Below are 26,498 nucleotides of genomic sequence, written 5' to 3' on the forward strand. Positions count from 1 at the left end.
TACATTTCCACTTACAAAGTACAGGCCTTGTTTCTTACTATCAGGCTTGTCATGCTTAATTAAATCAAATTTGTCTTTAAATGTGACATTTCTGGCATGGTCATGGTTACAAATTTGATTTACCCAATTATATCCTGTTAGGAAGGAGGACAGATTCTTAGTGAACCTATTTACAGAAACTAATGGTGATAAAAAGGAAAAGGTCTCAGTAAAGGCACTTTGTATATTTTTTAGCAATTGTTCTGAGTAGTTTTGCAGACAAGGCCAATAGTGTTTTTTCAATAGGACCATTCTTTTAAAATTTCCTTGATAATTCATTAGTTTATATCTATGTCAAATTTGTATAGTCCTCCTGCTGTACCCACCCCCCCCAAATTCTAAAGGGTTAGCTGGAGCAAGGCACCATTTAAGGAATATCCTATTCCAGTTTGTTCACATATAGCCTCCTAAATTGAAGATTAGGGATAGATCAAAGAAAAAAAAAAAAGGGGGTTTTCTCATATGCCCGTTAGAAAATAGAACATTAACCACAATTAAATCACTTTGATCCAGTCCTAGGTCATAATTCCTGTTCCCCAGTCTTGGGGAGTTAGTCTGCTCTGCAAAGTTGCCTGCTTCTGGACTAAAGGCTTAGTTCCTGCTTTGGCCTTGCACAGTGTCTGGTCATGATGGTGGGTCATCTTGGAAGCCTGTGCCCCATGTCTCTTCCCAAAGTGTAAAGAGCCAAGTGCACTGGTACAGTCCTCTACTGAGGCCGTCAGCTCTTGATGTTTCTTTCAGAAGACTCAATCTCTGACCTGAAGCACAGGCCTTGAGGCAAGTGTGAGGGAGGGAACCAGACCTGTTGATTAGACTAAATGACTCTGGTCCATTTATTATATAACCAACAATATCAGAATGGAGGAGAATGGAGGCCTCTATTAAGGTATAATATATGATCAGTTGTTCAGATTCAGAGCATATTATAGGCAGCAGGGGTGTTGACCCATTGTCACGGTCTTTTAATTGATCTCATAAAGCATGTGTTATGATTGGCACTAAAAAGCATAGTTAAATCTAGAAAAGAAATCTTTTTAAAGATATTTCTCTGTGGATATTAATGGTACTAGTCTCTGTACATGAAACCAAGTTGTTAGGTTTTTTTCCCTCCATCTTAAAAAGTACACATATATATATATTATATGCAATTATATATTATATATGATATTACTATATATTATATTTATGTGAATTATATATAATTACATATATACACACACATAAAATTAACTCAGGGAGATTGAGCTTCTTTTCTTTTGATCTGCCAACTTTCTTATGCTAGACACTTCATAGGCCGGCTCTCATTCTAGTGTTTGGCTAATTCAAATGTGGAGAATACAAAACATGCCCTCACTGGGAGCTTTTATAAAGCAGGGGAGCAAATCTTTGGTGTTGCCCAGTGGCCAGCTGGAAACTCCAAGCACATCCGGGTGCAAAAGTTACCTTGATATTTTATTATTCTGAAGGTGGGGCCTGGGTTTGAGAAAGGCTACAGCACAAAGTTGGTAGAGTAGGCAGAACATCAGTCTGGTAGGAAGTAAACACAGTAGCAAGTAATAATTAGTAAGAATCCTAGTGTTTTCAGAAGTAGACGTTTGTTTGAAAATATTATTTAAGACCATGACCAAACAAGCAACAAAAAATTAACAGGCCCTTGAGGGGAGAGTGTTTTTAAATTTATTTATTTAATTTATGTATTATTTTTGGCTGTGTTGGATCTTTGTTGCTGTGCGTGGGCTTTCTCTAGTTGCAGCAAGCGGGGCTTCTCTTGTTGCAGAGCATGGGGTCTAAGCGTGCAGGCTTCAGTAGTTGTGGCACGCGTGCTCAGTAGTTGTGGCGCACAGGCTTAGTTGCTGCGAGGCATGTGGGATCTTCCCGGACCAGGGCTCGAACCCATGTCCCCTGCACTGGCAGGCGGATTCTTAACCACTGCGCCACCAGGGAAGCCCAAGGGGAGAGTGTTTCGTCAGAATGTTCCTTGTTCAGGGATTGCTCTCTGTTCCTGAGGGCACAATTTTTTTCTCCCTCTATTTTTTTCTTATGAGTGATTTGAGTTCATAGCGGTTGGAAACCAAACAGCAACATAAGAGGGTCCTATCAACATTTAGAGACAAATTATTAGTCATTATGCAGTGGCGTATATAATTAAACCAATGTGTCCTAACCCAGTGACAAAGAGGCTGGTGTCCCTAGTGCCCGCAAGTCCCAGAATCCTTAAGACAAACAAACCAAAAAAAGCCAAACAGAAAGAAGCAACCAGATTCCAGGTTGTTTTTCTCCCATTCCACAGAGACTCCTGTTCTTTGCCCCTTGATAGAGAACCACACAGGGCATGTAATCAAATCCATCTTCTCAACGTTATGCCGATAATAAAGGGGGTAAAAGAAGGTCATGTCAAAACAGAACCAGCCCTGGTCAAGTAATAAAAATAGAGCTAGAAGCAGGTTGAGCAGGAGCCCCCTGGGAGTTGAGACAGATTTGCCTGGAAGCATGTGGCGGTTCATGTGATCGAACGGCGCTGGCGGTTCTGGAGCATCTTGGTGGGACCTCTGTCTATGAACGGAAGGCAACAAGACAAGAAAAGCAGGTGACTTTGCAAAGTGTTTGCAGAAATCCAGACTTCAGAAGGATCGGCCCTGTAAATTATAAATCCATGTATTTAAGGGGAAAATTAACAGGAATCTGTAGGGAGTCTGTTCACGGTAGAGATACAGCAGTAGTCTCGTGCAGTTAGCATCTGGATAAGATCACACATCTGTAGATATCACGAGGCAGAAGTCAGGGGGTAACCCTGTTTTATGAAGGAGTTAGTAAGGTATAAGAAAGGGCTCAACGTTTTACCTGTTTGGGGAACGTATGCTAGACAAAGTGACCCTGGATTTGTTTGTTTATTCAGGCTGCAGAGTGGTTTTTTGCCCGTGTTTTCCTTCTCCTGGCTGTGCGATGTTGTATACATGTGTGGTGATAATTGTGGCAGGGGCAGGTTTTCTCAAGTGTGATGATAGTGATGGTGATAACATCCTAGCAACAACTCTTCCTTGTCAGAGAGCTCCTAAGTGCCCGGCCCTGCATAAGGTGTTTACATATGAGGTGTCCATAAAGTCCTTACAAATCTGAAATAACAAATCTGAAAAGTGCCACGGAGAGGCAACCATCTCGAGGAAGGTCCACTGTCACCGTATCTACCATCGTTTTAGTTACAAAGCACAGTGGGACTGAAGCCATTCAATATAACGTGCCGCTTATTACCTGGAAAATAAAGGATCAATGATAACTAATGAATCCTCGATAATTTTATTTAAACATTGAATAAATTCCCCCTTTGTTGTTTTTCATAAATTGTTTGTCTTAAAGAGACATGAGTGTATTAAAAACTAACACTGGGGGGACTTCCGGCGGCCCAGTGGTTTGGACTCCGCGCTTTCACTACCGAGGGTGCGGGTTCAATCCCTGGTTGGGAAATTAAGATCCCCGCGAGCCATGCGGTGCGGCCAAAAAAAAACCCAAACCAAAACAAAACTAACACTGTGAAACTGTCTTAGGAACGCCCTTTCAGTAAGTTACAGCCCTTACAGCCCTTATTATTATCCCCGTTTTAGAGGTGAGGAAACTGGGGCTCGGGAGGCACAGTCACTTGGCCAAGGCCACGCCACTAAGAGGAGGCAGAAGCGAGATGTGAGCCAAGTGCCGAGGAGCAGCCCCGCTTCGGAGGAGGGAAGGGGCTGGGGATGTTGGCTGCAGAAGAAACTCAGGTGGGAGTGAGGTCCAGGCAGGAGAGCAGGCCTAGTCTTCGGGGCCCCGGGGTGGGGCTGGGACAGTGCGGGTGAAGGAGCAGCCCAGGGGCCCCGATTTCAGCTCAGCTTCCCTGCGCCTGGAGTCGGTGGTGAGCTCCCCATCACTACAGATGTGGGAGTCAGGCCTGGGTGCCCCCCTAGTGGGGAGATGCCCTGCAAAGGGAGGACTCTGATGTTGGGATTGAGGGCTTGGCCTTGACTTGAAATTCAGGGGTGAAGAGCTCAGGGGCCAGTTATCAGGGGGAACCTTTGCTCCCTGAAGCCCTTCTGAGGCCCAGCGCTGGCTGCCATGCATAATGACAGATCAGTGGTCAGAGGCTGGCTCTGGGCCAAAGGAACTCCCACCATGCGCTGGGAGGCTGGTGGATGTGAAAACTTCCATGAAAGGGGGAAGTACGTAATGGAGGTTGGGGAGGATCATCGGAGTCGAGTGTTGAAGGGTCCATAGCCCTCTCTCGTGAGAGATGGGAATGGTGTTCCCAGCAGGAGGAACGGCACGAGCAAAGGCTCAGAGACTTGCTGGGGGGTGTAGATTTGGATTCTGTCCTGGAAAAGGGGGAGACAGTGGGGGAGACCATGACAACGTCAGGTCCCTGCACTGCTGCTGTGGTGGTGGAGGGGAGAGGCTGAGGCCGGGAGTCCAGGAAGGAGGCTGGGCAGCTGTGGCACTTGGGGAGGAGGCCAGAGGAGCAAGGTCCTGAGGTAGGGCCTGATGTCCCTGGAGAACCATCCATCGGTCAGTCAACAAACACTTGTGAAATACCCTTGAGGAACGGGTGTTGTTGATTATGTGGAACATATTACTATTGTCAGTAACTGACTTCAGGAGGAAAGAACTCACCTTCCAATGTACTGAGTCCTCTCTGCTGAGCCTGTGCCAGGCCCTGGGATGATGGTGGCGAACGAGACCAAGGGCATTCTTGCTCTCAAGGAGGGAGGCAGCTTAGAAAACAGTGACTAGACATCAATAAAATACGTGCCCATACACAGACTTCTGCTCAGGGGTGGGCTGCAGGGGCCAGGTCTAGTCTGGGGGGTCAGAAAAGGCTGCCACGATCAAGGGGCTTTTACACTGAGAACAGGAGTCTGGGTTTTAGCCAGGCATTAGCTGGGGGAAAAGTGTGCCTGGAAGAGGATCAGTCTGGATCCCGGATGGAAGGTAGGAAGGGACTTGGAATGCTGGGGCGGGGGGCGCAGAGGGAGGTGGTGGGCCTGGAGCCTCGGGGCAGGGAAGAGGCATGACTTGGGCAGCAGTGGGAGGCGAGGATTCTGGGGTGGGCGTTGCGGAATTTAAAACAAAATCAGCACATGTCCTGGGGTCCCTCGGTCCCCTCTGCCACCGAGTTCCACAGCCCTGGAGGGGAGCGAGGATGGGATGAAATGAAGGGATTCTGGCGGCAGGCGGAGCCGGTCCAGATGACCCTTAAGGTCCTTCTATTGTAGAGACGGGGTGCAGTAGCCTGGGATGATGTCCCCAAACATGTGACACCCCCAGTGTGCAGGTAGAATAGAGGTCCTCAGAACTGGGCCAGTCCATTTCCACCTGGCCTGTCTCCATGCAGCCTGAGACGAGCCGTCCCTGCCCTTGGGGTTCCCCGTCTAGTAGAGGAGACAGAGGAGGGGCGGCCTCACTGCTGAGGATGCAGCCAGGGCACAGGGGTGGCGGGCAGAAGCATCAATCAGCCGTGGTTGCCAGATGAGAAATGGTCCTCTGACCAGGACTCAGGGTGCAGGAGCAGGGAGGTGAGGCCGAACCACACGTGAAGGGCCTTGAATGGCACACTAGGGAATTCGGACTGTCACTGTTCACAGTGGGCAGTCAAGGTCGTGGGCTTACTGACGGCAGGGAGTGTTCCTTATTCCAGCCTGGCCAGCACAGGGCCTGGCCTGGGGGACCTTAGTTTGTCTGATGAGTCTGTTGATGGGCGGAGCAAACCCAGGGTGGGCTGTGGCTTTAGGGAAGGAGACATACCGGGTGGTCAGAGCTGGATTCTCCCTCCACCTAATGCTCATCAGCAACTTAGGCAAAAGAGGTTCAGATCCAGTCTGCATTTCATTACCTACCTGCTTGGCACAGGATTTGCCAGAGCAGGTGACTGAAGACAAGCCTAGGAGAGCAGGGAGGGCCTCCCGTCCCGGTGTGTGCGCCTCGCTCCTGAGCCCCGTTTCCACACCCCATCCCGGTCCTCCTCCATCCTCACCTGGCTGCTGGACCAGCACAAGCGGCAACAGCCAACAGAAAGCCTGGCCATCAGCCTGCAAGTCACTGCTCCCAAGTCTCCTTCTCAGTGAGGACCCTGACCACCCTATTTAACATTGCACGCTCCCCATGCACTCACGACCCCCCTCACCTGCTCTGTTTCTTCTCACAGCACTTACTACCTTCTACACGCACTTTACTTACTTATTTCATAATCATTGTTTCCACGAGGCAGTGGATTTTTTTTGTTTTGTTCACGGATATGTTCCAAGCACCCAGGGTGGTGCCTGGCACACGGGTGCCTGATATAATAATTGTTAAATGAATAATAGTAATACTGGCAAGTGGTGATGGAGCTCTGACTCTGTGCCACTACTTGGCTAAGCCCCTTCCACATATTATCTAATGGAATCTTCACAAAGCCCAGTGAAGTAGGGACTGTATTTTTATACCCATTTTGCAGATGAGGAAACCGAGGCTCAGTGATTTGACCAAGGTCACCCAGCTAGTAAATGGTGGAGCCAGCGTGAGGACAAAAAGGGGCTCACAGGAAGGACACAGAGGCTGACATTCAGGGCCACCCTGTCCTGCATTCTCTCAGTAGCTGGGGTGACCAGGTAGCCATGTGGGGAAGAGGCAGGGAATAGAAATTGGGGGCCAATTAGAGGGTGATGTCTCCTGAGAGAAAGAGGCAGGGTGGGCAGGGAAGGTCCTGGCAAAGCTGTGAATCTGCCCTTCTGCCCTTTTCAGTGGGTGGTCTGCAGGTGGCTTTTTTAGAAGAGGGGCAGAATGCCGTCAAAGCAAGACTGCCATGATTAGCCGGGGGCCTGGGCGGGCTCTCTGAGTGGGTGCTGGTGGAGGGCCGGGTTCAGCGGGGCCCTGTGGGGAGCGTGGAGGCTCTGGTCACAGAATGGCTGTGGGAGGCCAGAGAAGAAAGGACGCGAGTAGCCTTTGAAATCCCAGCTCTTGCCTGGGGCTCACTCTGGGGAGAGTGTGTGGAGCGGGGAGCCTGGGAGGCTTGGGGGCCAGAGGGGTGTGCAGGCTAGCCGAGGGCTTGGGGGCTGGAGCTGGCCTGGGGGACCTGTCAGGGACGCCACCTCACTGGGCTGCCTGTTGCAGAATCCACACAGGCGACAGACCCTACAAGTGCCCACATCCTGGCTGCGAAAAGGCTTTCACTCAGCTCTCCAACCTCCAGGTGAGTGCCCGCCTGCCTCCGCCAGGTGCACAGCCCCTCCTCCCCAGGGGAGCGTAAGGAGGGGGTGGGGCTGGGGGAGTCCAGCCAGCTCCCGACCCCTGCTGTGCTCCCCACAGTCTCACCAGCGCCAGCACAACAAGGACAAGCCCTACAAGTGTCCCAACTGCTACCGGGCCTACTCGGACTCCGCCTCCCTGCAGATCCACCTCTCGGCCCATGCCATCAAGCATGCCAAGGCCTACTGCTGCAGCATGTGCGGGCGGGCCTACACCTCGGTGAGTGCGGGGCCCCCGGGAGCCTCTCCCTCTCCCCGGCCTCCTCAGACCTGTACTGATGCTCCCATTTTCCAGATGAGGAAACTGAGGCCGAGAGAAGGGCAGTGACTTCCCAAGATCACAGTGAGTGGCAGAGCCAGGGCTTTTGCTTTCCAGTTCAGTTTTCGGCTGCCTCAGGCCGAGCTCTCCCCAGGCAGCCTTTCGCCTGGTTTCTGGAGATGTGGTTTCTTCCAGGCAGTATGGGGTGGTGGGCGGGGAGGCGCTGGCAACCTGCTCCCCAGAGCCAGGGAGGGAGAAGGACCTTTCCCCACTGGGGAAGCTGCAACCCCCGTCATGCCCACAAGGTGGCACAGTGACCTGGCCCAGAGCCACCTTCATCTCCCAGGAAAGACCCAAACAGGGCCGGAAAGGTGCCGGTCCTCCATCCCTGGATGGGAATTTCCCTAAACAAGGGCCTTTCAGACCCAGGAGAGGGAGTCCAAGTGAGTCACTTTTGTGTGTCCTTCTGGCTATGTGTGTCCAAATATTCTGGTTAACAGACCCCCACGTGTACACAGACTGATCACCAAGCCTCAGTTTCCTCATCTGTAAAATGGGAGAGGTAATAGTTCTTAACTTCTAGGGCTGTTGGCTGGCAGAGTCAGCGCCTGACAGACCTTAGCTAAGACAATGATTTATTCACCCAGTGTTTGCTGAACACTTGTGCCAGGCACTTGGGAATCAGGATGAATCAAACAGGCATATTCTTTGCCCCCAAGCAGGTTAGAGTGCACTGCTGGAGACAGACATTAAACAAGTAACCACACAAGCGGATATGTAATGACAAATCGTGGTAACTGCTCTAAGCAGGCTTTGTCAACTTCGGCCCATGTTGACATCTTTGCCGAGGGGTGCTGTCCTGTGCGTTATAGGATGTTTAGCAACATCCTTGGCCTCTACCCACTAGCAACCCCTCCCTGAAAATGCCTCCAGACTTTGCCAAATGTCCCTGGGGTGAGGGGGGGAAATTGCCTCTGACTGAGAACCACTGCTGTAAAGGAAAAAAAGGAAACATGTTTTGAAAGGCAGCTGCAGGGAGGACAAAATGGAGTTGGGGAAGGGAGATGGGTTGGGATAGGTGTATGAGGAAGTAACATTTAGAGGAAGCCTTGAAGGTAATTGGCCAGGTGAGGAGGAGTGGAGCAGGAAGGACTTTCCATGCAGGGGAACAGGGAATGCAAACACCCCCGAAGTGGAACAGTCGCGGTATGTTCCAGGAACTGAAGGAAAATTAGGTCACACGAGGCTGTCGGTCCCTGTTAGGGAGTCTGGATGTTTTTCCTGGTGGAGAGGGGACCCATGGGGAGGGGACTGTCCAGGAGGGTAGTTTTGAAGGTTCACTTTGGCTGGAGAGGGGCGCATGGATTGCACCTTCCTATACGCGTCCCCTCTTAGAGGAGGGGCCACCAGCGGTCACAGCGTGGTTCTTAGAGGGGATCTGAACTCTGTGGGGAAGGGGCTGTCACATCTCACCTGGCCTGAGGCCCCACCCTGAACTGGGCCTGACTGGGCTCCACAGAACAAGAATAATTACCTTTTTTAAAAACACATATTAATGGATTGACTTTTAAACTACTTTAATACATAAAAGAAACATTTTAGAATAGTGAACCCTCGTGTTCCCATCAGACCCCAGAACCTGGCATCGGTCTATGCTGCCTCATCCATATCCCTGTTTTTTGAAGTAAAACTGACATCACATTGTTCCATCTGAAAATTTTCACTTTGTGTGTTTAAACATAAAGACTGCTTTTTTGAACTTATCCACAATACCTTTATAATACCTTAAAATGATTCACCGTAGTCCTTAATATCATCAAATACCCAGTTGGTATTCACATTTTCATTTGTCTCATGGATGCCATAATTTATAATTTTATTTACTTACAAATTTTATTTTTTAATCAAGATCCAAATAAAATTCTTACATTGCACTGGGTCAATATATCTTTTAAACTATTGGTCCTCCACCCCACCTCAACACCACTGCCTTTTTTTTCTTTGCAATTTACTTATTGAAGAATAGTTTCCTAGTTTGGATTTTGCTGATTGCTTCCCTTCGGTGTTGTTTGATAGCGCTTTGCCACCACATTTGAGGGCTTCCTCTGCCGGATTCTGAGCAAGCTGAGGTATGAGGCCAAGGAGTGGCAGGTGGGAACCAGAGCACCACCTTAGTGTGAAAGCCTGTGGGCCTGCAGGTGAGCCTTGGGTCACCTCGCCCACCCAGTCTTGGGTGCCTCAGGTCAGACTTAGCAGAGTCTGTGGCAGTGCTCAGGGGATTAGGTGAGCATGCCCAGTTTAAGCTTCCCAAAGTCACCAATCAGATCAGGCCCCACTTCTTCCCAAAGGAGGATGGAGCATGGGGGTGCAGAGGCCGGGGCTCCCATCACCACCTAGAACGAAATGTAGAGACTAGGGAAGCAGTGGTCCCCTCAACCCTACTGCGTGCTAAGAGTTTTACCCATATCACCATAGCAACCCTTTCCCCATCCCTGCCTGCAGAGGAGGAAACTGAGGCTTGGAGGGACAAGATGACTTGTCCAACATTCCACCGCTGAGAAATGGCAGAGCCAGGGTCACCTGAGGCCTACCGCTTCGCCCCCACTGGGAGAACCAGCCACATGGGGGCAGCTATGCTCTATCGGACAGGACTCCACTCCAGCCAGTTGGTAGATGGCAGCTGGCCTGGCCCTAGGGAGTTTTAGGTGGGCACTGCTGCGCGGTGAGCCTGCTGCTTGCCAGCTCTCTAGTCAGCACACTGTGGGCTCGGACTCTGGTAAATAAGCCAGCCCCCACTGCTGGCAGAGATGCAGCATCCCTAGAACCAATGCTGATGCCCATCTGACCCCCCCAAAGCTGTGGCTGTCCATCACTAGCCAGCCCACCTACCAAGGAGCCCTCCAGTGGCTGCTTGTGGGAACTGCAGCTCCCCCTGCACCCCTTGCCAGCAGTTTGTTGTAAGTTCTGAATCTCACCCCGCCCACAGGAGACCTACCTGATGAAGCACATGTCCAAACACACGGTGGTGGAGCACCTGGTGAGCCATCACTCGCCCCAGAGGACGGAGTCCCCCGGCATCCCGGTGCGAATTTCCCTCATCTGAGCCGACCCAAGGCGCCGCCCCACCCTGCCCACTGGCAGACACAGACCCAGGCAGCACCAGGCCCCGACTCCCTCCAGGGGCCCTCCAGGAACAGCCGAGCTCTCTCATAACCTTCCTGACCTTCCAGAAAGCCTGGGCCGCAGAAGCCCTGCCCGGTCCAGCTCCGGGGGCGGCCAGGCCAACTGCAAGATTCTGGACTGTTTTGGTGGCATCCAAAGACGATCTCAGAGCACTTTGAACCTCTCTGCTGGGTTTTCCTTTTGTTCCCCACCCTTCACTTGCTTCACTGTTCTTTTTTTTTTTTTTTTTTTTTTTTTAAGTTTGTTTTGGAAATAACAAAAAAGATATTTATTGGCCAAGAAGTTGGTGCTGCTAAGACCGAGAAATTAAAAGAACCGGACAGATGGACACAGAGAACCAGAGGGCAGCGTGGGACCTTATCTTGCCACGGCCTCAGGTCTTGAGGGAAAGGCTCAAGCCTGGGCTTCTGGACTGCAAAGGGGGCCCCCAGGTGGGAGGGGCAGGAGGCAGCTGGAGTGAGCCGCTTGCCCCTGGGTGCCAGCTCGAGCCTCCAGAGCTGCGCCCTGGGCGTCACTGAGCAGAGGGATGTGGCAGCTACCAGGGCTACCCAGTCTTCAGGAGACGAAATGAGAGGGGCCAGGAGGTCCACAGGACCAAAGGGTGCAGTGTTGGCTGGGCTGGGTACAGGCCCAGGGAAATGGGGTGGGGTGGGCTGGGTAAGACCTGGCACCCCTGCTGCCCTGAAGACCACCCCAGTCTACCTCGGTGCTGGCCAAGAAACCTATTGGCTACCTCTCCCACCATCCCAGACTGTGGGCAGGGGGAGGGAGTGGGCCTGGGGCAAGGACCCCCCCTCTCCAGAATTTCCTCCAGATGGGGCAGTGCCCAAGGAGGGGTTACTTGTCTTCCCTGCCATGGAGGGGAATCCCCAGCCCAGGCCCTAGGCCCCTCGGCAGGGAAGGGATCCTCGGGGAGGAGGGTCCCGGGAGCAGACCCTGCCCTCAGCTCCCACAGACACACCCCAATCTGAAAGCCATGCGTGTCCGTGTATATAGGAACCATGTACAGAGCCCGGAGAAGCCCCCCTACATCCCCTGGGGAAAAAAAAAAAAAAAGAAAACTAGACAGAAACTCATCTATATATTCTGTATCTGGAGTCCCGTTTTGAATATTAACTGTGTTATTTTTATACACTTTTTAAGCCTTAACTCGCCATTGATTTACCAGTTTAACGTCTCCTGGGGTTTCTTTTCCCACGGGGTTCTCTGCCCCACCCCCATCCCTTTGTTTGACTGGCGTCGTCTGATACTCAGTATTGTAGCTTTTTGTCCGCATGTTACTACCCTGTAAATACGCTGTTATACATACTGTTAACACCCCTTTGCTTTTTTCTATGGGACCTCCAGGCCACCATATTTAGAACTAGTTACCTTATTAAAAAAGAGAAAACAGTCTGTTGGCTTCTCAGTCTGCATCGTGGTGGCAGGGAGGTGAGGGCAGGTGCCCCTCAAGGCTTCAGGAACGAAGTTTGCATTATATTGAAGGAAAGGGGTGGGGAGCAAAAAAAGTCAAACGTGGGGGAAGACACTAAAGGGGGCAAGAAACAAAGGAATTCCAAACCCTCTGCTCTTTGTATTTCTCTGTTGTGAAGAATAAACTGTACCTGCAGCCGGGTGGCGGCGGTGTGTGGCGTGCTCTGTGCGAGGGTGGGGCTGGGGGGCACCTTTCCACTGCTCCTCTCCCCTCCCCCGCCCCCCACCCCCAGACTGGGGGAAGAAGGGAAATGGCCCTTCCTGTGTCCATCACTCGCAGCCAAGGACCATGAGGGCTCAGAGGAGTGAGTTCCCCATGGTGGCTCATGGCTGAGTCACTTTCTGTCTCTCCCACGAGGCGGCTAGCACAGGGCCAGCCTTGATAAACTCTGGGGGAGTTCCTGCATCTCCCTCCTAGGCAATCAAAACAGTGACCCCCATGGGGAAGATGTGTGTGCAGGGGACTTCTTGGTCCCCTCGATCACTGGACTAGCTGGAGGTTGTGAGGCTGGAGCTGCTGCTGCTGCAGGAGCCCGAGGATGAAGCTGACTCCCAACAAAGCCAAGCGGAGAGCCGGAGACACATCATCGAGCCCGGAAGCTGTCCCGACCCCAGCACCGTCCTGTTACGTAAGCCAGTAAATCCTCGTTAGGGTTGATCTTTCGTTTTCCTCAAAGAGTCAGTTGCTAAACGTTTTCCACAACACCACTGGCTGACTCTGCAATCAGATTCTTCATTCAGTGAGTTAGGAACAAGTTAGGCGATGGTGGGCACCTGAATGGGAAAATCCTGTGTGTGTGGGGTGGGTGTGGGGGGTGGGGGTGGATGGGGTGCTGTGTTGGGCCAGACACAAGGAGGACAAAGGAGGCAGAAAGAAGCGGAGACGGACAGAGGAGACTGAGGGCCAGCCAGTGGCAACCTTAGCTCCTGACTTTGTCTCCATCTTCTGGCCCGCTCTAATTTCCTGCTTGTTCTCACATCAGTGAATTTATGTTACCGTGTGACATCAGGTAAGTTAATTAACCTCTCTGTGCCCGATTTTCTCATAGGTAAAATGAGGGAAATAATAGTAACCAATTTATAGGGTGGATATGAAGATTAAATGAACCAATAGATATCTAAGGCTTAGAGCTGTGCCTGGTGCATAGTAAGTACCCAATAAATGTAATTGTTATTATTTGACGTAGCCCTGATGGATTTATGTCCTTTCTGATCAAGGAACCCTGACTAGACAGCAGGTGATGTTTGGGAATTTTGGGGGGGTGACATCTGAGCTGGCATGGCAGGTGGGATGGCTGGAGAGGTGAAGATTTTGCATGTAGCAGTGACCCTCGGGGGAATGGGAGTCTGATTTTCACCGGCTCACCTGGAAGCTCTCAGGAGCTTACGCGGTCCCTGAGGGTCCCAGCGTGGGTGCTGAGGATAGTGTTGATTAACAGGGACACTGATGGAAGCAGCGGCAGAAGGAGCTTATCCCCTGTTATCTCTGCTGCTGCCCTGAGCCTCTCTACACCTGAGCCTGCCCCACCCGCACCTTGGGCCTCTGGGGAAGACAAAGGAGGTCCTCCACTCTGTTCCGCTGCAGCTTCTTTTACCACTCCCCCTCCTCAGGAAGGTCTCGACCCACAGCATGAGACTCCCCCAGCCCAGCACCTGCAAACCCCTGACTCGTGCCATCACTTCCTCTTTAAAACAGGAAATGGCTGTCCTTCGGCGACTCCTCTGCACTCCACGAACTTGCTGGAGAAGGGGCAGGCAAGGAGAAGGGAGAAGGCAAGTTATTTTCTGCAGCATCACAACCCCTGCAAGGAGGGTGATTGGCATCCCCACTTTACATATGAGAAAACTGAGACTCAGCAAGGGTAAGGAACTAGTCCACAGCCATGCACAGAGTCAGAAGAGGAGCAGATTTCCATCCAGATCTTACTGGCCTGAGCTCAGGTCTCTGCTGGCCCAGGGCTCAGTGTGTGTGGCCCTTGGTGAATGATGAAGGCAGTGTAAGGTGGAGGACAGTCTCCCACCAGAGGAAGGGATGTCAGCCTATAGCCATCAAGCAATAACCTGTTCTTAGGCACACCTAGCCTGTTCTTAGCTCTAACCCAGAGTCCAAAAGGTCTTCTGGGTTCTGCTAATCTAGTTGAGGCAGGAGACACTGGGACCTTGGAACTGCTTGGGAGAAGGGAGATATCTCTTACATCATCAACAACTGGAAGTGTTTGTAAAAACTGTTACTATATGAAAACCATCAGAGTTGGCTTATAGCCAGAATTGCTGTCCTACCTGAAAATAGTGGAGCCTGTTAAAAATTCAAGGTCTATGAGAACACTACACAAACGGGTCAGAAGACCTGGAGGGAAGTCCCACCCTCTCCCGGCCTCCGTTTTACAACTGTCAGACAATACCTCAGGGACTTCCAGCAGATAACTTCCCCATCCCCACAGCTATTTCCCGGAGGGAACCACCTTTCCTGGAGAGCCTGATGACTTCACGCTTCTGTTCGGGACGTGTGTCTTTCCCTATTGAGGATGAAGAGTCTGGACAGCAGCCATGGATGAGGAAATTTATCTCCCAGACACTCTGGCCAAACAGCCATATGGGTCCCATGGCAAGGAAATGTCATTTTTATGGACTTGGATTCTCTAGGAGAAAGGGCCATAGGACACTTTGGAATAATGTATTTTATTATCATATTACTTAAATATGTACAAACTTTGCCGAGGGCGGCAGAGGTGAACCGGATGCCACTGTGTTTCTCTATCTGGGGCTCCTGCCCAGTGGCAGCTCTATTTGACCTGAGGGCCAGTCCTGGCTTTCCAGCTGACCTCACAGACTGACTCACAGATTCTCTGGGTCCTTACGTAGTTTTGTTCCCTTTTTGTGCCTCAGTCCCATTTAAAAAAGTGGGGGGATATGGGGAAGGGGCTGAAACGTCTCTTCGGGGGCCTCCACTGAACTCAGTAAGGTCAGAGGTGACAGGTTTCCAGGCAGCTGGCGGTATCTGGGTCGCCGTGGAAAGTCAGGGAAGGGATGGATCGCCCGCCTCAGGGAGGCGCTCTCCAAAGGCCTGGCCTCCTCCTGCCACCCCCGCGCGGGGGCGGTATTCACGCAGTCTCCCTCCCCCCCCCCCCCCCCCACCAGCGCCACGCTGCTTCCAGAAGGGCCCCGCCGGCGTTCGGGCCTCCGGGCCGAGGGCGCCGCTAGCCGGGCAGCAGGGCGTACTCCTTGGGCGCTCAGATCAGTTGGGGTCGGCGGATCTCGGCCCGGCGGCTGATGTCGGGGCTCCAGCAGAACTCGGGTGACAGCAGCTTGGCGGGCTTGTGCAGCCAGAAGAACTTGTTGAGGTGGCTCTCGTCGTGCCAGCGCACCTCCAGGGCCCGCACGCAGTAGGCTGTCAGCTGCCGCAGAGCCGCCACGCTGCCCCCGAACACGGCCGCGTGGTAGAAGTCGCCCTCGCCCCGGCCCAGCGCGGCGGCCGAGCGCGCGTCCCGCTCGAAGGGCAGCATCCGCCTCCGCCAACGGTAGTGCCAGGCGTGCATCTGCGCCACCGACCCGGCCAGCGCCTCGGGCCCGAAAGTCCCGCTGAAGTGCTGGTCCACGTCCATGCAGAGCACGAAGCGTGCCTCGCGCCCCAGCCGCCCGCCCAGCGCTGCGTGCAGCGTGCGCATGCGCGCCATGGACACGTTCTGCCAGGGCCGCTCGCGCGCCACGCGCTCCACGCGCAGCCGGCGGCCCGGGCCCAGCCGCACGCGGGGCACGGCGACCGGGCCCTCGGTGAACACATAGTACACCACGCGCTGGCCCACCATGAAGTGCTGCTCGGCCGTCTCCAGGAAGCGCGCCAGGTACTTCTCCAGGTATCTGCTGGGCGGGGCGGGGCCGTCTTGAGTCAGCCGGGCCTCGGCGCACTCTGCCATCCGCGGAGACGTCGGGCTTCTCAGCCCTCCCCTCGCCCGTCCTTGTGACCCTGCAACTCCAGTCCCTGGAACTCCAGAACTGTCCAGCCCCGGAATCATCCGAGGTGGATTAAAAATAATTACCCATTGTTTGCCACCCCTGCCCGGAGAGGCCCTGTGTTCCCCGCTTGAACGTGGCTCTCCCTGACGGCTTCGGTCAATAGAGTCCCGAGGAAGGGATGCTGTGCTGGCCCTTGGGAGGACCGGCTCGTTAGCCTTTGTCTCTTTAGAGCTCTGACCCTTCGCTTAAGAAGTCCCAGAGCTCAGGGCTTCCCTGGTGGCACAGTGGTTAGGAGTCCGCCTGCCAATGCAGGGCACACAGGTTCGAGCCTTGGTCCGGGAAGATACCACATGCCCTGGAGCGACTAAGGCCGTGCGCCACAACTACTGAGCCTGCGCTCTAGAGTCCACGAGCCACAACTACTGAGCCCGAGCGCCGCAACTACTGAACCCCATGCGCCTAGAGCCTGTGCTCTGCAATAAGAGAAGCCACCGCAGTGAGAAACCCGCACACTGCAACGAATCGCGGCAACTAGAGAAAGCCTGTGGGCAGCAACGAACACCCAACGCACCGAAAAATAAATAAAAATAAATTAATTAAAAAAAAAAAGAAGTGTCAGAACTCAGATGCTGCCACGAAGTGAGGGAGCCCAGGCTAGCCACGGAAAGAGGCGCCCGCCAGTCATCCGCAGGACGTTTGGGAGCAGGGAGGGGCCCCCCCTGCTGCTGAGCCCTGTCAGAATTCCTGAGCCACAAATCATGAGCTATGGTAATAATGAACTGTTTTCAGTCACTGAGTTTGTGGTGATTCCTTACATAGGTAACCGGGACGTTCAGAATACTGGAAACTTTGTATGAACAGCCTTTGGGATCCCAGGGTTCTAAAATAATCGTACTAATGCCTGATCTTTTGGAACATTTGTCATGTGGCAGATAGTGTTCAAAGTAATGTGCATTATCTCATTTAATCCTCACCATTATTATCTCCATCTCTCAGGTGAGGAAACTGAATCTCAAAGAGCTTCAGTAACTTGTGCAAGCAAGCATACACGTAGTTGATAAGTGAAAGCCAGGATTTGAACCCAGCTTGGCACTGGAGCCTGTACCCTTACCTGCACTTGCTCTATTCCGGGTGGAACTGTGAGAAACTGGAATCAGAGACCTTGGAAGCCTCAGCATCCCAGGGTGCTGGACTCATAGATCCTTGGAACTCAGGACCCTGGAAGTTCTGGACTCAGAGACTCTGACCCCTAGGGCTGGTGCAGGAACACCCTACTCAGCGTCCAGAACAGAAGTGGGAGCACCAAGGCTCTGGAGAGGCTGGCAGTCCTGTTTGCCCCCGGCCTCTCAGGGGCCCTCCTGGCTTTCTCTCCCTTCTAGAGTGTGAGGGACGGAGTTGGAGGAGCCCTGAGCAGTTGTCTGGGGCACGGGTCCCCAACCCCCCCGGGCTGCGGACCGCTAAAGGTCTGCGGCCTGTTAGGAACCAGGCCGCACAGCAGGAGGTGAGCGTCAGGTGAGTGAGCGAAGCTTCATCTGCCTCCATCGCTTGCATTACCGCCTAAACCATCCCCCTCCCTCCTCCCCCACCCCCCGGTCTGTGGAAAAATTGTCTTCCATGAAGCTGGTCCCTGGTGCCAAAAAGGTTGGGGACCGCTGGTCTGGGGTGTCCGAAGACAGAATTCCTTCCCCAGGCTTTTGGATATCTTTTCCTGGATGCAAAGCTCTCAATGCCTTCCCAAAGCAGCCTGTTTCATTATTAGAAACTCTTCCTTAAGTTGCCTTGAACTCTACCTCTCTGCACCTTAGGATTGTAGGATCTGATTGCCACTCTAAGCCAGGAGTCCCATTTGCATCACTACTGGAAAGTGAATACCAGCTTGGACACCCTGACATCCATAATGGGGAGATGGGCAGGTCAGCCCCCTGAGGTTTCTTCTCCACCTCCCACTCTGGGCTCCTTCTCCATGCCTGGGGGCCCCTTAGTTCTTTGGCCTCCTCTCCTGTCTGTCCTCCCCGCTCCTCAGTCACTTGCCCCCATGGCCTCTCCCTCGACTTGGTCATCATCAGTCTGCCCCCCACCCCAAGTTGCAGCTTCACCTGTCCCACTCTCTGACCCCCCTGTCCTTCCAGCCCACTTTCCTGTGATATATCACCCCCAACAGTCCTTCCTCACTGACTCCTCTGGTCTGCTGACCCTACCATTCTCAGCATCCTCCTTTCTTCACATCCCTCTTTATCCAGCCCAGATTCGCTCCCTTGCAAAAGCCCTCAGCTCCCCAGCCCCTCTTCCGCCTTCAGACTTTCTTGGCGAACCTCCCCCCGCCCGGCCCTTTCTGTGTGCCTGCACCTGAGCCGCTGACCTCCACGGACGCTTCTGCAGCCGGGCCATCCCCTCTGTTTACCCAGTTCTCACCTCCTCTCACCATTCTCACCTGAAAGACTCCCATCATTTTCTCACCGCAAACCCAAGGCCTCCAGATGATCAGCCCCAGGCCCTGGGCAGGTTCCTTCTAGGTTGTGATGCTGAGCTGTTGGCTGCCTGGCCTGGGTGGACTCCATGGAGGAGGGGAAGGGAAAGGATGGTTCTGCCCTCATGCTGGGAGTCTGGGACAAGGGGTGCTGTCTTTGCTTCTCGCTTTATCTTGGGATCCTACAGCCCAGGAGAATGGGGTGCTCCACCCCTACATCACGTGCACACCCTCTCCCACTCCCTGCTTGGATAGCACCGCTCCCCTCCCTGGGCCTTACCTGCCTACAGCAAAGACAGTCAGACCAATGGTGAGGTTCTGCTGTACAGCCTCTTGCTGGGCCACATCTGGGTCGAAGGTGCCATCCCAAATAATGGGGGCCCTCCAGCAGGTACAGGTCAGGACTTTAGGCCAGGCGCTGCCCAGGGCAGGGATGGAGAGACAGGTCCATTCATCTACCTGCTTGATGCATGGTCACCGCCACCTCCCCAGTCCTGGGCCCTAGGGACCCACAGATGGGTCACACCCAGGCCCTGCCCCTAGAAATCTCTTCCCAGATCCAGCAGAGTATTGGGGATGTGTTACCTGATGGGGCCCCTGGGTAGAGTGCCTAGCCCTGCCAGGGTGGGGGATGTGAGGAGGTCAGGAACTCTGGGCTCTGTAGGGTGTGTGGGTGTCCTCGGAATGGGAGAGATGGCAGCTCCTTACCAAGGATGCAGGGGACCTGTGAAGTTGTCTCTCAGCAGGGACATTCTGGCCAAAGGGCAGACACCCATGGGGGTGAGGACTTCCAGGTGCCTGTGGGGTGGGAGCAGCAGTGAGGGGCATGCTGGCCTGCTCAGGAGCCCTCTTGCTTTGCTCCTTACAAGGAGGGAGAGCCCACAAGGACGCTTGTGCGGGCCATGACAGGTGCCACTCTCCATCCCTCAAGGAGGCACTTGGAAAGAGCCACTTTAACCCTGCCCCGCTGGTCCCATCGCGAGTGCTGGGCGAAGGGGGTTGTACCTGACGACAGGGAGCCCGTGCAGGAGCAGCCCTAGGAGGCCAAGTGCAGATAGGATCAGAAGATTCTCTTCCAGGCCCTGGGGGGTGCGGAGGGGGGTCGTCAACTCATTTCTGCATATATTTTTATACACACACACATATATATGAAAAATGAGGTAATTCAATGTTTCATTTATTTGTTCGTTTTAATATGAATGTATTATTCTGTTCACTTGGCACAGACATTCAAAGGTACAAAAGAGTATAGACAGTGCAGTCCTTCCTGTTCCCAGCCACGGCCACCCGGTTCCCCTGCAAGGGGATAGTTTATGCACATACAGGCAAATATAAATATGGTAGCAAATTCTCTCTCCCTTCCCTCTGTCCCTTCCTCTATTTTTCCCCCACAAATGGTAGCACAGTGATATGCTGTTCTCCACCTTGCATTTTCCACTGACCATTATGTCCTTGAGGTTATTCCACCTCAGTACTTGAAGCGCTTCCCACCCTTTTTTCCAGCTGCCTAATATGCCATTGACTGGAGGTGGCATCATTTACCTGACCAGGTCCCTTGTGATGAGCATTTAGATGTATAATTTTTTGCTTTTCCTGACAGCAAACTTGGGGGACAGTAATGTTAGGGGTTGGGGTGCTTAGCCTGGGTAGGATTGACCTCGGACAGGGGAGAGTTTGGGAGGGGATGCAGGGAGGTTTGTGGCTTGGTGGCTGGGATTTGAGAGCGTCTGGGGCTTAGGGATGAGTTGCTGGGCTGCCCGGAGGGCCAGCTGCGGTCAGGGACCACGTGTGTATGGCGGCTCCAGTCACGGGGCCGGGTCCCTCCAGCAGAGCTCAGCGACCCCACTGCTGGGTCAGAGGAGGTGGACTTTGGGATTTGTCCATGGTTGCTTGTTTTCCAGAAGGGCCCTAAAAGTTGAGAATTTTAATAAGCTCCTCTGGGGGGGTCTCCTCCAACTCTCCTCAGCCCTTCTGGGTTCTGGTGTCTCTAGACAGACAAGACCCATATGGTGAGAAGCCTGGCCACTGGGGCCAGACCCCCAGGTTCGAATCCCAGGCCACCACTTCTTAGCTGTCTGACCTTGGGCAAGGTTCTGGGCCTCTGCACTTTAGTCTCCTTGTCTAGAAATGCAGATAATAAGAATACATACCTTAGAGGGCTGCGATGGATATTGAGTTAATACCTGCTAAGTGATTAGAACAAGGCCTTGCACACAGTAAAAGCCCAGTAAGCTTTAGCTATTGTTGATTATCATTAGTAGTAGTATTCCTAAACAAGCCCTCAGGATTCTCTGCACAACCTCCCAGCTCCCCTCCCTGCCCTATGAGTCCTTCCAAAATCTGCCTCCTCTGGTCTCTTTCAAGAAGCCTGCCTGATCAGACCCTCCCGCCCCTGCCTTTTCTGCTACCCCACCTCACCGTACCTCAGCAGGTGTATCCAGTAAATAGCTCAGAGAGGCCCCTTGCGGTTGTGTGTGTACGTATCCGCCTGTGCATCTCAGGGCAGACACCCCTTCTGTTCAGCTGGTGAAACCTGGGTGCACTGACCCGTCCCTCTGCCTCGCCCTCTGTCAGTCCCCAGGGATGAGTGGTTGGCTTGGCCTCCTATTTCTCCGGCCCCCCCAGTGACCCTGCCTGCTCATCCCCCACCAGGACCATTGCAGCAGCGACCTCCCTGCTCCCAGTCACTCCTGACACAGCCCCCAGAGTCAGCTCATAAAACGCCACCTGCCTTAACTGTCCATGTCACATGAACAGGGAAATCCTCGAAGGGGAAATGCATTTAGTAGGCAAACATATGGAAAAATGTTCACCCTCACTAGTAATCAAAGACTTATAGATTAGAACTCGGTGGGATGTTTTGCCTATAAAATGAGCACTTTTTAAAAAGAAAGAAATGAAAATAGCCACACTGGGAGAATACAGCGAGACAGGTACTCTTATACCTGCTGGTGGGATGTAAATTGCTACAGCTTTTTTGGAAAGCTACTTAGCTGTGGGAATTGAAGCTTTCATTAGTCATCCTCTTTAATCCAATCACTGCAACTTCTGGGAATCTGTTCAAAGGAGATCATCTTCAGCATGGGAAAAGTTTATGCATCAAGATGTTCACTAGCTTCTGCTCATTCATGCGTTCAGCCTATACTTACTGGTCACAAGCTCAGAATCAAGCACTGTGCTAGGTCAAGGATTCAGAGGTGAGCGAGACACAGACCTTGTCTTTAAGGGAGCAGGGTCAGGAAAATGTGGATGGCCAGGAAGGGAGGGGAATGGGGTCACATGACAGACGGCAAACAGATGAATGGAACACAGCACAGTGAAGGCTGTGATTAGTGTAAATACAAGATACCATTATCTTGCAAATGATAAGATACCATTGGGGAGAAGTCAGGGAGGCTTCCTGGAGGAGGTGACCCTTAAGCTAGGACCTGAAGAACTAAAAGTTATCCACACAAAGAAGGCAGTGGAGGGGAAAGGGAGGTCCATGAAAAAGAAACAGCACTGTGTAAAAGTGACGAGGTGAGAGTGCTTGGAAAGTACGGGGAACTGCAGGCCTGCCGCAGGGGCGGGGTATAGGTTGTGGATAGGAAGTGATGAGAGTTGAGGCTGGAGATAAGCCTGAGCCAGGTCACCCAGGGCCCACATTCCAGGATAAGGGGTTTGGACTTCATCTTGAAGGCCATGGGGAGCCCTGAAAGCTCTTTCCTTCAGGGAGTGATGCTGTCACATTTTTACTTGGAAGATACTCTAGCTGAACTGTTGAGCCTGGACGTGGGGCAGGGACCAGGGAGCATGTGGAGGTGGGAAGACAGGTGAGTGTTGGCAGTGGGTTGGGGAGGAGTAGGTGATGAATGGCTGTCAAGGAGGTTGATGGGCAGGACTTGGTCACTGATGAGAGGGACAGGGCTGGGGGACCAGGAAAGGAGATGGTGGCTGATAGCCTGGTTGGGGGTAAGAAGCTGGAGCCCAGAAGGCAGGCAGCCAGGCAGGCTCGGGAGAGAGTTCTGGGATTCACCAGGAGGGCAGGGACGCTGTGGGAGAGGGAGAGAGCAGAGGAAGGAGAGCCAGGGCCCAGGCACCGAGGACACGGTTGGGGACGGGCAGGGGACTGAGTGAGCAGAGGAGGAAGTGGAGGCTGGGGTGGTGGTGGTGGAAGCGGCTCTTTCCGGAAGTTTGGCTGTAAAAGGAAAGGGAGAGGATGGTAACTGGAGGGGCTGAGGGCTTGGGATTGATGGAGGTGCGTGTGTTTCTTTCAGGCAGGGAGACTTGAGCTTGGTTGAACGTGGGCTGGAGAGCACCAGTGGAGAAGGCACTGTGCAGGCCTCTCAGATACAACTGAAAAAGGCCCCAGCATCCAGGCAAAGGGACTGGCTAAATAAACTTTTTATGAAGAGTCTGCAGTCACACAGAAAAAACTTGCACAAGAACCGTGAATGAAAAAAGCAGGATCTAAAATTGATGGGCACTGTGGTTACAGTCTAGCAATGAAAACATGCCCCAGCAAATGCGGCTGAAAGGAAAAACTTAAGTGTCTGTGTAATAAGTTATGGGAGGGTTTTTTCCCTTTATTTTTACCCCCAGTTGTCCGTAATGTGCTTTTATTGCTTTTTTAATGAAGGAAAAGTACAGAGTTAGCCATTTAGGAAAAACAAGTGTTTTTAAGCCTTTCTAGTGACTGCAAGGTGAAGTCCACCTCTCTCAGCCCTGCCTGAGGAGCCTGCAAAATCATTTCAAGCACTCACACCAGACCCAACTTTCCCACCTCTAGAAACAGAGACTTCACAGTGGGCAGGCCAAGGATGCTCTCCTAGCATTGCTGGAAAAAGCAAATGGAGATAAACAACCCCACTATTCGTCCTTAGGGAGTTGGATGAATGAATTATGCATTTCTATACAATGGAAAGCAGCGTGGCCACTGAAAAGGATGAGGTAGATTTATATGTGCTCTCGGGAAAAGAGGGCCTAAAGAATCAAGTGGAAGAGGAAGTAACAACTGTACGTAGAGGCTGGCTGCACGTGTGTGAGGGGGGAAGCCCCTATACCTGTGTACCTGTGCGTTTACAGACATGTGTTTCTATGTCGTTTTATAAAAATGTAGGAAAAAATCTGGAACAGCATTGCGCAATAGAAGTATAATGTGAGCCAGGAACGTAAATTAAAAATTTCTAGTAGCCATGTTAAAAAAGTGAAAAGAAACAACCGAAATTAATTCTAGTATTTTAATTTAACCTAATACATCATTTCAATATGTAACCCAAAATATCATTTCAGTATGTAATCGATATAAAAATTATTGAGATATTTTACAGTTGCTCCTGGAAGCGAGACTGCCCCCCCCGGAGGGACGGCATGGGAGGTGCCAGGGGCAGGAGAAGGCTGCAGCGGAGCTCTCTCTGCCCTCACTGCCGTCTGACCCTCTTAGCCGGCCCTTCCCAACTAGGGCAGCCAGGAAGAGTTGTCCCCAAGTGGTCCAGGTGGGCTCCAGCTGTCAGTCCTGGGAGGGTGCTGACACCCAGGCCTGCAACAAGCTCCTGCCGCCCCCTCCCATGGCCCAGCCTGGGAGCCCCTAGTCCACAGAGGCGCCTGCCTGACCCATTCCTCCCAGTTCCTTGCTCCGATATTTTCAAAAGGATCCCCTCCCCTCCACCCTGCTTCCACCTGCAGAAGGTGGTCCCGCAGGTGGCCTCATGCCCTGCTCCTGTACTCTCCTTGCTTTCAGGAAGAGGTTAAAGATCAGTCATTAGTTCCTAAGTGGGAACAAGTTTGCAGTCCTGGACAGTCACTCCCAGTTGGAATAGAGGGCTCACAGTTACAGTGGAAGGGGCACCCCGAAGTCTGTTCTCTGCTCACCAAGGGGGCTCAGAGTTTAGGGCAGCAGGAGGAGTCGCCGAGCTCTTCACAGGCTATGAGATCTGCCAGGATGCAGCCTCCCCCCGCCCCACCATCCATTCCTTGGACCGTCTCTACCCCTTGGGCGATGTCCTCCAGTCGCCTTCTCCCAGGACCTCTATGGCTCGGCTGGTTCTCAGCAGGCCAGCCTTGGTGCCTCCTCCTTGACTGTTCTGGCCACCAGGCTGGACTCCTCTCAGGACAGCTGTCCCGCCCCATCTTCCCCCTGACACTGGCAGTGTCCCCCCCTCACCTGAGTCCTCGCCTGAGAGCCATGACAGGAAGCTGGTGGGACAGCCTGCCAAGAACCTTCTCAGCTCAGAGCCAGGGAAGAAATGACCCATTCTTGGTGACTGGGACAAAGTTTCAGGCCATCTGCCAGAAACCACACCCACAGGAGCAAGCAGGGATGAACTACCCGGAGAGGAGCCCCCTGGGGCCAATCACCTGGGAGAGGGTGGATGGAAGGCCGGCTCTGGTTGGCCAGAGGCGCTGAGACATTTTGTACTGACTCCTCTTCCTCCCCAGGGCTCCTTGTGCCCCTCTTCAGTGTCGTGGTCCTCGGGCCAGACTGTGGTGTTTGCCACCCGGGGAGAACCTTGTTCTGCGCAGAGCTTCAGCCGGATCTCAAGGGCACCGGTCACCTGATTGTGACCTTGGACAGTTCACCTTGAGGAGCCCGTGATCTCTTCAGTAAAACAGGTATGTACACCAGCCACCCAGGACAGGGTAAGAGCCACACAAGGTAGTTACATGGAAAAGTGCTGGAAGGTTTGCACTAGGCAGGGTTTTTTTTTAAAGTGCAGGTTATGATCCATCAGAGGGCCATGAAGTCAATCTTACAGATCATGACTGAGATTTTAAAAGTATGAATAGGAAGGGAATTGAAAATATCAGAATGTATCGTACATCAGGGTAGGTGTTGTTTTGTGATTGTTTTGTTTCAGTTATATATATTCAAGTACATATACGAGGGTGGGAAACTTTTTTTAAACTGTTGGTCATGATCAAAAAAGTTTTGCAAAATTCTGTGTAAGGTGTAAACATCAGGAGCAAATGTATGTTGAAGGAAGCACCCTTCAAACTGGGGCCTTTCGCCCAGAGTGAAGAAACAGCACTGATGTTTACCTGTGTCAGTCAGTCCTGCAAATCCACCATATCCTCTTTCAGGAGTTTTAGTTCCCTTCTCCACCACACACATAAGGACGAACTCAGTGTGGGCCCGGCGTTGTCCTCCAGAAAGGGGAAGTGGAGGTTCAGCGTGGACTCGCCCAGCTGCATGGGCCACAGTGGGCCGGCCCATCTGGCCTGGAGAGGGGCGGGCAGCGCAGGGGGCTCCCGAGGCGCCCTCTCCACCAGGCACCTTCCCCGAGGTTCTGAGGTCCTTGCCCTCTGCCACTCCCCCCCGGCCCAGCGTCCTGCCCTGGCCTCGTCCTGTCGCCATTCCCGACCTCCTGGACCACCAGACTTTCCAGTCCTGGCTCCACCCTCTGGGTCGTCCACTAACCAGTTTGTTTCTCCTCTTCCTCCGGGTAGTGGCTATATTTTAAAAGGCCTTGCAGAGAGTTCTCGTCCAGATATGGGTACTGGCTCTTAAAAGGTCCCTGCTTATCTCCCCAGGTCCCGGCATTACAGACTGAATGCACGGCGAGCGGTCTGCGCCTGGAAGGCCCTTCTCCTTTATTCGAGGCTTAGGCGTCACCTCCTTGAGGCAGAGACTTTCCTAATAGTTTGCTATTGCAGCATCCAGAAAATGCTCAGGTGTCGAGTGAGCCAAAGCCACCCCAAGGGCAGTTCTGGACGCGGAGCTGCAACCACCACAGGTGTCTGCGGCGGAGGGAAGGGTCTGGGCTCTGCCTCAGGTGTGCCAGATATCCCTGGCCCAACAGCGTCGTGTCTCCCTGGTGGCAGTGCCGGGTAGGGGGGCTCAGATTTGAAGGGGCCCTGGACCTCACACTCCAGGGGACACCCGTGTGAAGAACAGAGG

The 26,498-nt window shown here is 52.8% G+C and overlaps 2 protein-coding genes and 1 pseudogene across 5 annotated transcripts in view; 2 read left to right on the forward strand and 1 right to left on the reverse strand.

The window, feature by feature from the left end:
- ZNF362 (zinc finger protein 362) overlaps window positions 1–11,274 on the forward strand; it is a 36,920-nt gene extending 25,646 nt beyond the window's left edge. For 3 of the 4 annotated variants that reach the window (XM_057546502.1, XM_057546509.1, XM_057546518.1), the window contains 3 exons: window positions 7,153–7,231; window positions 7,348–7,506; window positions 10,532–11,273. In XM_057546502.1, the coding sequence (XP_057402485.1) occupies window positions 7,153–7,231; window positions 7,348–7,506; window positions 10,532–10,648 (355 nt within the window). In that variant the 3' untranslated portion in view covers window positions 10,649–11,273. Of the gene's footprint in view, window positions 1–7,152; window positions 7,232–7,347; window positions 7,507–10,531 lie in introns of all 4 variants that reach the window. The other variant, XM_057546495.1, reaches the window with a different exon arrangement.
- A 6-nt stretch (window positions 11,275–11,280) lies between these two features.
- On the forward strand, window positions 11,281–12,343 carry LOC103009517 (uncharacterized; annotated as a pseudogene).
- A 3,069-nt stretch (window positions 12,344–15,412) lies between these two features.
- A3GALT2 (alpha 1,3-galactosyltransferase 2) lies at window positions 15,413–19,398 on the reverse strand. Its single transcript, XM_007198559.2, has 3 exons — window positions 19,331–19,398; window positions 18,903–19,040; window positions 15,413–16,059 (listed from the first exon to the last, which is right to left on the reverse strand). Exons 1-3 carry the CDS (start codon window positions 19,396–19,398, stop codon window positions 15,432–15,434), a joined length of 834 nt encoding a protein of 277 aa, XP_007198621.2. The 3' UTR covers window positions 15,413–15,431.
- Between the last annotated feature and the right edge of the window lie 7,100 nt (window positions 19,399–26,498).

The sequence above is a fragment of the Balaenoptera acutorostrata genome, chromosome 1 (genome assembly GCF_949987535.1).
Source record: "Balaenoptera acutorostrata chromosome 1, mBalAcu1.1, whole genome shotgun sequence".
NCBI lineage: Eukaryota > Metazoa > Chordata > Mammalia > Artiodactyla > Balaenopteridae > Balaenoptera > Balaenoptera acutorostrata.